General features: G+C 31.1%; 1 protein-coding gene across 1 annotated transcript in view; it reads right to left on the reverse strand.

Moving 5' to 3' along the window:
- The window catches only part of LOC130900287 (putative ammonium transporter 2), a 151913-nt gene that overhangs the window by 116047 nt on the left and 22254 nt on the right, over positions 1-13612 (reverse strand). The window contains exons 4-5 of the mRNA XM_057810800.1: positions 11405-11550; positions 9995-10158 (exon numbers count right to left, since the gene is read on the reverse strand). Coding sequence (XP_057666783.1) covers positions 9995-10158; positions 11405-11550 — 310 coding nt within the window. The remainder of the gene's footprint in view (positions 1-9994; positions 10159-11404; positions 11551-13612) is intronic.

Below are 13612 nucleotides of genomic sequence, written 5' to 3' on the forward strand. Positions count from 1 at the left end.
TCAAGATACAGACTTGGCTATCGCAGAAACAACACTTAGGTTTATGATTCGCAAACTGGAAGAGCTAAAAACTCCATTGACAGAAAAACTAGCTGGCTCCTTGAGAAAGCGCATTGTTGAGCGTCGGACGAATTTGACAGCATGCTTGTTGTATATTAGAGATCCAGCTAAATACCAAGCAGATAAAGAAGAGTTTGCGAAAGACGAAACATTTAAATTACCTCCGAAAAACGTGATTCGAACTGAAACTAAATCACTTATAGAGCGTTTGCATCCGCAACACAGTCAGACTAATTCACAGACACAGACAAATTCAGATCCATCTTGGTCGATCGCATCAACATCAGCTGCTACCGCTAATGATATAACTGAATTTGATGATGGCGATAATGAACCGCTTTCATCTCTTTTTGAGACACGCAAGAGTATTTCATTGCAAGAAGAACTTCAGGAAACATTGACTGCTGCGTTCAAAGAACCTAGAGACAGAAAACTAACTACGAATTCTCTGGAGGCATTAATCAAAAAGGAAATGAATTTATACGAGTCCGGGGGGTCAAAAGGCGAACTTTTACAGTTCGTGGATAACTGCCTGAGATCTGTGGTTCCAACTAGCGTTGAATCCGAAAGGGCCTTCTCAGCGGCTGGTTATCTGGCCAACAAAATAAGAAGCCGTTTAACAGACGATTCTTTGGACATTTTGTGCTTCTTAAGGAGCTACTTTCAAAATAATTCGTAATAATAGCTTGTGATTTAAACTGAACAAATATTTCATTTGATTGGTATATTTTGTTAATCAATCTGTAATATCTAATGGATCTACTGAGTAGATATAGTTTTATTTAATTGATAATAATATCTCAGTTTAATAGTCAACTCAACTTAGATAATAAGTTTCATTTTTTTGACTTCTCGTTGTTTTGTTTGTTATAGAAGAACTGTTTTATTAATAAAAGATTTTTGTTTGATATTAGAAGAGAAGACTGGTTGTTTCTTTCATTTGTTATTTGATAGATACGTACGTCAAAGTTTACTACTTAGAAGTTTATTAAAAAATTATGGACAGATACGTCAATCAATGTTTGATGCATAAAAGTCTATTGAAAAAATTCGTGAAAATAAATGTTTATCTTATAATACTTATAGTTTTTATTATTTTTTTCCTAATTTATTCAAATATTGTGATTATTTGCAAAAATACACACAAAACTGCCAATCTCGCGAGATCTCGAAATTGGCGAGATCTCGCAGTATTGTTATTTATAAACTCGCGGGATCTCGCTTGAGCCCCGATCTCGCGAGATTTCCATTCCCTAAGTTCGATTAGATAACTACCGTTCACAGGAAAGTTTGTAATGTCTGTTGCAGTTTTGTTTGACTATAACGCTATACGGGGTAATAACAATCCAATGGTCGGTTTCTAATTTCTGAATTTTGACTTCACTAATGTAAACGGGATATCTCGGCAATTATAGGTAGATTGAGAGTATTTCAATAACTGGACTTCGCAAGGAGAGTTACTTGATATTGCTCTTCTTTGTAGTCCTCGGCAGATGAACTCTTCTTTAATTATTTCTTGACATTTAGAGTTCGTAGAGGCATATTTTTGCTCATTTAAAAGGAGAAATTTGGATTGGGGGAGTACGAGTTTGAAATTTTGTTTTGGTACTTCGAATATAAAAGTAATACTATTATATTTACTGTAACTTTTAACTTTGATAATTTTTTCATATAATACAATATTATTCAACGATGTTTCAAATGGAAACTTGTTATCTTCATCAATATTTTTCTTAACTGATATTATCTCTGAAAGTATTTCATTTGGATTTGTTATAGAATTGTGGAAAGTATTCATTTTTGCGAAGCTTATAGCCACTTCTATTCTGTCGAGTATGTCATAAATGATTTGAAAACTGGTCGAAAATTAGGAAACAATTTTTTCAATTAAAAAGAAATGGTAAATTTCTATCATTTCTGTTCTCATATTCCTTAATTCTTTTTGTAAATCATTAAACGTGAGCTCAATGTTTCTTGATTGCGGGATAGTATACTGGAATTATTTTCGAATGATTTAATAGATGATTCTAGTAATGTAATTTGATGTTTTGATATTATTCTGATTATTAGATAATGTTTTATTAGCTTCGTTATATCGGATTGCATCCTCTTGATCTAAATTACCTGTTATAAATTTTATTGCTGAGCCAATTCCGTCAAAAAGAGATCGTTTCGCATGTTTTCCCCATAATGGGTTCAATTGTTCTATTTGTAAAGTGATTTTATTTTCTATTATTCGAATTATGTGGTAGGAATTATCAAAGTACTCCGTGAAGTTGAACATGCTAGGATGATTTGAAAAATAGTCGTATAGGTTATCATATTGGTCCTTTAAATTTAGAAAGTGGTCAGTTATATTTGTAATGTCATAAACATGTATGAAAGTCCAAAAGTCGGTTTGTATATGAGCAGTGCCTAGTCGTAAGGGTAGGAGGCCAGGATTATCGTTTAGGTTATGGAATTTGGGTGCATCTAATCTTCCTTCAGCGGTCCAAAAGAGGAAACTGCAATGGGAGGTTTTTTTAGTTCATTTATGTGTACAATTTCTTTATGTGCTTCAAGTTTTTTATGTTTAAGTAATTTTTCAGAAACTTCAACACGATTTCTGTCAAGTATTCAAGTAATTTCGAAAGGACCTAGGAAACGTTTGTCTTTTTATATCGTTTTTTGGGATTATGCTTATATACAATTTGACTAATTTTGAATTCACTATTCGAATCACCGTTAGTATTTCGTTTTTGTAAAATTTTTTCCTTATTTGTTTTTAATTTTTTTGTACATTTTTATAAACATGTTGTAACTTTGTTCGATGATTGTCTACATAGTCATTATAGAAAATTTGGGGTATAAAAATTTCGTTTGGGTTTCTAGAATCTGTATGACCAAAGGTAAGTTGAAAAGGGGTGAAACTTGTAGAACTGTGTATAGAATTATTGTACTCTGTCATTGCGTAATCCATTAAATCATTTTCGTCGGGGTAAAGTTCTCGTACTATTCTAAGATGTTCAATCAAGGTTGAATGAACTCTTTCAGCTATGGAGTTGGATTCATGATGACCAGTTGTGGTGAAATGTATTTTAATTTTGTGTAATGCCAAAAGTTCTTTAATAGTATCGTTATGGAATTCTGTACCTTTATCTAAAACAATTCATTGTGGTACTCCGAATGATGTAAAATATTTTATTAGAGCTTTACTTATAATAACAGCTGTTTTAGAAGGAATGTGCATTGCTTGTGCGAATTTTGTGAATGCATCTGTTAAGGTTAGATAAGATTTTCCGTTGTAAACAAAAACGTCTACGTGTATAATTTGAAATGGTTTTGATGCAGTTTCGGTTAACATTAGCGGAACATAAGGTTTTTCTCTAGCATATTTATTTTTCTGACAAATTGCGCAAGAATTAATGTAATTAGTAATCGATTTTTTCATATTTTTCCAATAGTAATTTATTTTTAATTTTTCGAGGGTTTCTTGAATTCCTCTGTGTGTGGTTTTGCTTTCGTGGTAATTTCTGAGTAAAAGGATCTGTTCTTCTTTATCTGAAACCGTATTAACTAATTTAGTGCATTGGATAAGTCTTGGTTGATTTTAAGAGAAATGTTTCAAATAAACTCTATTAAAATCATGATACATGTTGTCTTTGTTAAAATAGAGATAGAATGTGTTATTAAGATCTGTGTTTTCTACTAAAAATTCGAATATAAAACGTTCGTTGTCATTTTCTTGAATTTTAACTTTCGTAATCTTGTGATTTTCGTATGTATATTGAGAGAAGTCTAGTTTTTGATATAAATTTGGATATACTAAAATTTGGTGAACTTTGTTATTAATAATTTCATCTAATATAGGAATTCCTTGGTTAGTGGTTTCAAAAGCTGAATGAATAGTTGAGGAATTGGATTTAGGGGTGGAAGGTTTCGTCCAGTTAGGTTCAGGTGTATTGAGTTCGTCTCGTAAATTTGGAGGTATATTAGTGGTATTTTTAGGAGGCGGTATTTGTACGTAAAGAGTTTTCGAACTCTCGTAAGAATTCTAAAATTGCGTCATTCGTGTCACCGGGGTTATAAATAATTGAATCAGTTTCTAAAGCGTTAATTTGTATTCTACTTAGACAGTCAGACACAACGTTTGAAGATCCGCGTTTGTAAAAAATTTATAGTCGTATTCTTCTAATTTCAAACGCCATCTCACTAATTTTGAGTTGGGTTCTTTTAACTTGAAAAGCCAGGTTAGGGGTTTGTGGTCAGTATATATGTGAAATTGTCGTTCTTACAAATAGGGTCGAAAGTATTTGCAAGCCCATACGATTGCAAGTAATTCCTTTTCAATCGTAGAGTAATTGATTTCTGAATCGTTCAAGGTTCGTGAAGTAAACTATAGGTTTCTCATTTGTGATAATCTGCTCCAAGGGAATAGTTACTACTATCGGTTGTTAGAATAATTGGTTTGGAAAAGTCTGGATATTGTAATATAGGATCGTTTGTTAAAATTTCTTTGCAATTTTGAAAAAAGTCTATGAATTCTTTGTCATGAATTATTCGCATTCCTTTTTTCAAGCATTTAGTCATGGGTTTGATCAGTTTGGCAAAATTTAGTATGAAACGGCGGTAATATCCAAGAAGTCCAAGGAAACTTTTGATTTCAGTTTGGGTTTTGGGAATCGGGAAGTTTTTGATTACAGAAATTTTCTCAGGATTAGGTTTTACACCTTCGGGGGTAATTATATGACCTAAGTATACTATTGATTTTTGAAGGAATTCGTAGTTGTCAAGTTAAGTCTTTAAGTTAAATTTTCTCAGTCTGTCAAATACTTGTTTAACTCTTTGTATGTGTTCTTGAAGAGAAGTACTATAAATTAGGATGTCGTCAAAGTAAACAATACAGGTTTCGTCAGTAAGTCCTCGTAATACATTGTCCATTACACTTTGAAATGTGGATGGGGCTTTCTTGAGTCCAAAAAGCATTCTCTTGAATTGAAAGTGACCTTGTGGGGTATTAAAGGCAGTTTTGGGTACGTCTTCGGGGTCAACTTCGATTTGGTGGAAGCCACTAGCTAAATCCAAGGATGTAAAATAGTTAGCTCTTCCTAGTCTGTCCATAATCTCACTTATTCTTGGGATTGGATAACGGTTTTGAATTCTTTTTTCATTTAGTTTGCGGTAATCTATTACCAATCTCCATTTTTTCTTGCCGGAAGCATCTGATCGTTTTGATACGATCCAAATGGGTGCAGAAAACGGTGAAGTAGATTCTTCTATAATACCTTCGTGCAGCATTTTTCTTATTTGTTTTTTCACTTCCTCTCGATGAATTTCCAGGAACCGATAAGATTTAGTGTATATTGGATTATCGTCGGTTAACTTAATTTTATGTTTGATATCGTTAGTAAAACTTAAAGGAATGCCTTCGCAATAAAAAATATCTCTATATTCATAACAAAGTTTTCTTAACGCTTCCTTTTCTTCCCTATTGCAATGATCTAATCTTATATTCTTTAAATTTTCTTCCAATTTATTATCATTGGAATTAGCTAAGTTTATTTCTGATTCTACTTCCTATTTGTCCAAAGCTTGACAGGGTTCCCATTTGAATTTAATATTGTGGTTATTGCAAAATTATTGACTATATTTACTAATGCTTTTGGTGTTTCAAGGCCATTACCTAACTTTTCATAATTTAATATTCCAATGCCATTTTTATGATTAACTGGTAATTTTACAACTTCTTGAGTACGACCTGGTATTATTAGAGAATAACTTTTTATATTATTATCAGCGTCTCTACCAAATATTAGAGTAACAATTGTATTAGGAGTAATAATTTGCTTTTTACTGAGGTTAGCACTAGCATTTAATTGTTTAAGTAAATCTATGCCTATGATTCCATCAAATTTTTCACTAAATTGAAAAGATAAAATTTGTGACTCTTGTAAATTAAAAATATTGAACAATGGAATATACGCTACCTCGTCGTGATAATTAATATTATGAGCAGTTTGAATATCAAAATTTTCATTAAACATGTAATTCGTATAAAATTTATACGCTAGTTTCGGTGAAATTTATAAGTGACTTTGAGCTTCCTGTGTCAACTAAAAATTTTGCATTTATTTCTGGAATTTCTATAAATGGCATATTTGTTTTTAATGCGTTCACATATATTAAGTTACCTTGCTTGGGCTCGTGAGAGTATGAAAATCCTGAGTCCGATTATTTGATATTTCTGTAATGTGAGCATCTGTGTAAAAATCTTTGGAATTCGTAGGATTATCTACATAAGAATGTTCTGTTTCCTGTGTATAATAATTGTTTATATTAACGTCATCGATATTTTCATAATAGTTTGGATTTTCCGAATAAAATTGATCTCGCATCTCATTATTGGAAAAATCGTTATGCGTAGATATTATTTGATAAATAACTATTACACTTGTTAATTACTAACTTGTTAATAAATGGTATACTAATGTATTACTTATTATTATTATTATTATCCAATTTTGGCTTCTACACAAACTGTATAAAAGTGATACAAGCCTCCTTGAAAAGAAAACGAAAAATTGAACCACGGCTTAATTCACGAATGTGATTTTGATATTAAGAGATCTTTACGAAAGTGGATCACCACCACATTATTCTTTACAATTTCGTCAATACTTAAACGAACAGTTTCCGCATCGATGGATTGGTCTTGGAAGTGAGTTTGCTTGGCCACCAAGAGGCCCTGATTTAAATCCATTGAATTTTTTAATTTGGTCGCAAATGAAGGCATTAGTTTACAAAGAAAAAATAATAGACAAGGATTATTTGATATTAAGAGATCTTTACGAAAGCGGATCATAAAGTGTATTGAAGTAAATGGTGGACATTTTGAGCATTTGCTTTGAAGTTCTTTATTTTTATTTACAAATTTGTTATTGTTACATATTTGACAAATAGTAAACTTTTTTTATGAAAAAATTAAAATTTATTGAACTTTTTAGAGCAAATAACTCGATAACCAATTGAGTTACAACAATCAAAGAAGAGTAACTTTTTTTTGTAGAATTTAACGCTTTTTAATATTCTTTTATCATTTTAGTTGTAAGTTTAGCCCAAAAAAAGTTTCCTTTGATTTAATTAACACAAACAAGTGTAACTAGCGCCCTCTATTAGCAATATTAAATTAGAGTGCAAATTATGATTCCTCATGCCAAAAAACGTGAAATTGCCAATTTTCAAAGAGAAATCGTGAAAACATAAAAAATTATTACGAAATTCAAAATTGAACACCCAGTATCTCGGAAACTAGCAATATGCATAAGGCATGTTGAGCAGAATCATCATACTTTGAGGTCTAGAATCTACAGTTCAGAGACTGGACATTCTTAAAGAATATATATATATATATATATATATATATATATATATATATATATATATATATATATATATATATATATATATATATATATATATATATCAAGACCAGCAGTGGGTGTGTTCCTGTCAACAGTGTTCCTCGGTGAAATTCCAAGCAGTAGGCAGATTGATCTTTCTATTCATTACTGTTTTTGAACAACTTTGCAATTTACATACGAAATAGATGCATAATAATTACTTATTGTAGAAATTGAAAAATCCATACAAAAAATATTTATTAAATAGAAACAAACATAATTCAATTTTAATTCTATGACCTACAGCTTCCACATATCAACCTTCTCTTTGTAAACATCTAATTCTTATTTTGTCAAACTCTTGTGTTACTTTCCGTATCATATTTGAAGTAATTTTTTGGCATTCTTCAGAAATAATATTTTCCAAATGATCTACATTATCAAATGGCCCTCGCCGATAAACCTGCTGTTATGAGTAACCTCAAAGAAAAAGTCAATTTTGTGATGAGACGGTTTCGTTTGAAGAAAATGTTACCTAATCGAGAAATATTATAGTTCTTGTGAAAAACGGGTTTTCATCCAACTTTCCTTGGATCAGAGCTCAGAATTCAAAACTAATATCGTAATCCCTTTGTAGTAACGTGTGTAAAAATTGTGGTTTGTATGCATGGTGTTTATTACCTTTCAAAATATTTGCCACTGTTTTTTCACTTACTGAAGTAGTTTGGTTTGCAGAGGTCCTTTTTTTAATGACATTATTGGGTCTTTTACGACAGAAAATTTCACTTCAAATTCAATGTCTTCATTCGCAACCCGTTCTCGGTGCTTATTCATAAATTCATTTTCTTTACTTCCACTAGCCTTAAATTTATTCAAAATTTTTGTAACTGTTGAATGCCTAATGCTTCTATACAGATGTCTATTATTAAAAATATTTGCGGCCTCTATGTATGTTTTGTAATTGTTTCCAACATTTAACAGTTCTATTTTTTCTTCACGATTTAGTAAATTTGCCATTTTAATTGTAATGTTATGATTAACTCATTCTGACATTCACTGTCACATAGTTCATGTCAGGGCATCCTGGATTGCATTAAATTTTATTGTTATTGAAGTTTTCCATGATGAAAATTGAATTTTTTATTTGTGTTATCATTCTGATTCTTCTGTGCGGCAGTAACGCAATTATCTACATATCGGTAAAAGAATATTGCTATAACTTTTGAAATGGAAGCTCTCATAGCACAACCATCAATTTGTTATTATATTTCATTTTCATATTTCAAGTATTTTGTTGTTAGTGTCAGTTCTATAGATTTTGTGAATTCGTTTCGAGGTATTTCTGTATATTCTTCAATTTTATCCAATTTTTTCATCAATATATTCCTCACAAAGGTAATAGCAATATTTGTATATAAAGAAACAACATCTAACGGAATAAATACACATTCGTTGGGAATTTTATATTTTTAATTTTTTCTTGAAAATCCCATGTAATTTTGATATAGTATTTTTTTTATATGAAATTTTTCACCAAATATTTTCCAAATATTTAGATAATGGGATGAGAGGAGTTTAAATACTTGGAACAATCGGTCGAAGAGGAATGTCAGGTTTGTGCAGTTTTGGTAAACCATATATTTTAGGGGGTGAGACATTGTGAATTTTCAATTTAATCGCATCTTAGAAAAGAATTAAACAAGACTCTAATTCTTATCAAAAACAATATAATGATCTAGTTCGATCTTGGGAAAAAGAACTTTTCATTCCACCATCAGATGCAAAAAGAATGTAGATGATATAATTGTATCCCTTCCACATAATTAAATTGATCAATTATCATTTTAATCCAATAGTTTTGATCCTTATATACAAATTCAATATAGAAAGAGAAAACACTGAAAAATTGTTACCTTTTCTTTATACCAAATTCATAAGAATCGACAATAATAGAATTACAATTTACTCGTATAGAATATGAGTTATGAAAGAATTTCATACAATACCTCTGACACTGATTGTTAATATTGAATCAATATCATTAAACGTCATTTCCGGCATTTCTATTTTACCTATTTATATAGTTACCTTTACCATATAGCAATTCATTTACTACTGAACTTTCTGGAATCTTTAAGCAACACAATACCAAGATAGCGTCGAATCAAACCCTTAATATTCAATCTATTTTTACTAAAATAAAAGATAGAACACCAATCAAGAGAAATGCAAATGTCAGTATTCTTTTTTTTTATTAAATCACAATATTCTGGTTCCAAAAATAAGATCTTCTCTGCAAATATCTATGTCATTCGATGTTTTTAAGAAATTCAAGGAAATTATCTATATTTAGACATTCCTTATATCTGTTACTTGATGCGAAGAACAAAGAGAGTTAATAGTAAAAGGTGAAAGTGAGTTCTTCTATTTTAGTATACCTGTAATTATAAGGAGCTACTCGTATTCTTAGTTTGAATCGAAACTGATTGATAGCTTGTTAAACAATCAAAATTATGCCATCATAACATATATTGCTTGAAAAAATGATACGTTACCCCGTACGTGCTTCCAGAGTTAAAAGCTAACCATCCCCACCACAGGACAAACAAACCCATAACGGCGTTTACAGGATTTCCTAAAGGCATAGGCGTAATTCCATTATCATATCGCCCCAATCGAGGTCCTAGCATGACGGCACTTGCAAACGCTGCACTTCCACCTTAAAATATCATGATCTCTCATTAATTGTGTCGTTGAACTCCAGATTAACCACCAAATAAAAAAGTGAGATAAAATTGTTAATTGCCGACTGGGGTGTTAGAAAAAACTTATCGCGAGTGTTTGGGAAAATTCTAGAATATTGATCTTGTTCTATCATAAGCAAATGGACAATTTTATAATTTCAAAGAAAATAAGTGAAAAGGAGTTCACTTGAGAAAAGTTACGTCTTACTTAGGAAGATAAGTGAAAAGCTTTACATATGGAATTTAGAATTTAGGTTGTAGAAATAAATATGAACTGATGTCAAAGATTATTATAAATGAACTGATGTATAGAATGGACTATTGAAATATTAAAAACTTATTTATTTTGTAATAAGTAAACTATTGAGAGAGACAATAAATTGGAAAGAGAATTAATTAATGTATATTATCTAGAGTTTATATAAAATATCTAGTATTTCCGGTAAATAATGCTTGGAAACGGTGGCTGTTGTAGCAAAAAATAGCTGGAAAATCAATGAGAACGAAGGAACAGAGGATATCGTGGAAGGAAAATTTTTCATAAAGTAGTTGAAATGTACATTCAAAGTTATCAATATCAAATTATCTGTGGTTAAATTAAAAGGTTTTGTAAAATCTGAATATTGAAGTATTGGCTCCTTCATTAACTGATTCGTTGTTATGAATAGCTGAATATTTATTGATTCGAATATGAATGACAATAAAGTATATAGGCTACGTCGTTATAAGTGAAGTTGAACATTATAAGTTAAGTGAGGTAGATTAGCTGTTATTGGCGTTGAATGTTTATAGAGTTCGTTGTTTCAAAATCTAGATATATGCATATATTACAGTTTCTAAATCAGTTTTCTTATTGATGAATTGATCATTTTGGGCAATATATGTTGTTTGTAGAAATAGACGTTTTCTGTAGTTTCTTTTTTTAGTTGTCAAAACGGCATACTCAGATTTCAAATTCACTTCATAATAGATATAAGTCGCCATGAACATATATCATGATAAAATCTGCTAGCACTTCTGTGGAAGGTTATAAAAATATGTAAAATATATTACTGGAAATAACACAATCTAAAACCGCCGATAATTAACTATTTATTGTGTGTAAATTTTATTATTGTTATACATATTTCTTATATTGTACTTGGCCATAATTTAAATCTCGGATGATGAATATATAGGTATTCGGAGAAGACGCTTATAATCAGTAAATCAGTGTATTACCTATCAAATGTACTACACCAGATCCTGCAATGTCCACTGCTCCCAGTTGTTTCAAGAATCCATGTTGACCCCAAACCCATCCCGCTGGAATACAGTATATAATGGTATTCAAGAAACTGAAAACACAGTATGCTTTGAAGTTACACCTGAAACCGGAAGTGATTAACAGCTAGAAAATTAATAATTACCAGTAAAATGAAGTAGAAAATTCCTTGATTTTAATTTGTGTTTTGAATTTAGTGTAGGTGGAATCAATATGTGTTCCGTAACATAGACTGGTGAATAATGCACAAAATGGGATATAATCTGGAACAAACTAGGATCCGTTACACTGGGAAACAAATTTTAAATTTTTTTCTGATGACTTAGATTTACAAACTATTTTGTAGGTAAACTGATTCCCGTATTGTGATTGGTTTTCTCCTATTATGTCACGTTTCCTCTCTACAGTTATTGTTCATACGACTACGGTTCAACGGAGGTTTAGAATACACTTTTACTTTGAAAATGAGCAATATTTATTTTTCATTTATAAATGAACTAAAAACATTCCATATATCTGCTTTTGGTTTAACGAGCTATAAGTGAGTGAACAGCTCCGATTCATTTTGTTGTACAAGTGGCATTTTTAACATTCTCAGCAGTCTGTGGAGTATTTACGGATGTAGACGAAAATAACATGTGATTGTAACTTTTGTATAGTAAAAACGTAAGCATCCAACAAGAAAAGTAAATGAAGAATTGAATACTTCAATCCCCCGTAACTATACTCACTATACCTCAGTCAGCTCAAAGTGTAGTGCCAGTTTTACAAAAACTACCCTCTTTGGCACTACAGGAATATGAGTCCGGTGATGGTCGAAATGACTAACACTAAAAATTTTCAAGTCAGAAAACATACATTCCTGCGGTTATTTTGAAGCGATGACTGTCGACTTTATTTTAAATCTATTCAAATCTTAGAGAAGTTTATGATTAAAAACACTATTATCACAACAGATATTACTGGGAAGATCTTGGCAGATGTAGATTTCCTTACTGCCTCCACAATTAACATCCAAGAAAGAAACATCACCAATGCAAAAGCAACAAATATAAATTCTAATTATGTTTTAAAAAATCATAATAATTCAATTTTTCACTCTCAACTAAGCAAATGAGGAAAAAATTCCAAAAACAACCTAGATCTGATCTTAACACAATCAGACATGGGAAATGTAACTGTTATCTTAGAGAGATTACAAATTCAAAACTCTTAAATGATATTTCATACACCGAACTTTCATCTGACCTCACATAATTCAATTGAATCAATTTTCATTAATAAACAAATGGACAAACTTTCATATTTTCGCATATTATACTTATAATATAATTTTATTATTAATTATACAATCAATAACCAATGGGAATTATTTATTTCTTTATATTCTCATAAATCACATGGATTCAATCATAAATGAACTTAACAATCAACGATCCAATAAATTTTTAGATCAAATGACCAATCGAAATGTGAGTGGGTGATAGGATTTTTCCCCCATCAAACCCCTTCACATGAGCCTCTTAAGCTTACTGACCATAGTAAAGTCCCCTTTTAGTGGGTTGCAATTTATATATGACTGATTCGCGAATTCGGCTCGGTTAGCTCAGTTAACCAATCTAGTTAATCCCATTCAAATAATCAAGTCAAAAAATATTAAATTTAAAAACGAAAGAAACTACAGCACCGACCGGAATTTCTAAAGCAAGTGTTATAAGGATCCTAAAGGAGCGTTTAAATGTGATAAAAACTAGTGCGAGATTGATGCTTGAAATTCTCAGCGCAATGCAAAAGCAGTGTCTACTTGAATGCAGTGAGCTATTTTTAGAGCTTTGCCGCGAGTGCAAAGAAAGTGTAGTCCGATCAAATGTAAACGGTGATCGAACTAAGATCTTTTACTAAGAACCGACATGAAAAAGAGATTCCACAGAGTGGCATTAGAAAGGAGAGATCGTGCTAAAAAAGCAAAGGACGATCGCTCAAAAAAAGCTCCTGTCAATTGGTACAAAGAAATGCTGAGAAATTCAATCGCGGCGCTTCAAAAGACGTCTAGAAAATCGTGACAGGCGACAAATCATGGATCTCTGCATATAAACCATAATCTAAACAACTATCGACTGTATATGTCTTTCAAAACGAGTCCAATCCAATTAAAATTGTTCGCG

This window comes from Diorhabda carinulata, chromosome 12, assembly GCF_026250575.1.
Source record: "Diorhabda carinulata isolate Delta chromosome 12, icDioCari1.1, whole genome shotgun sequence".
Taxonomy (NCBI): Eukaryota; Metazoa; Arthropoda; class Insecta; order Coleoptera; family Chrysomelidae; genus Diorhabda; species Diorhabda carinulata.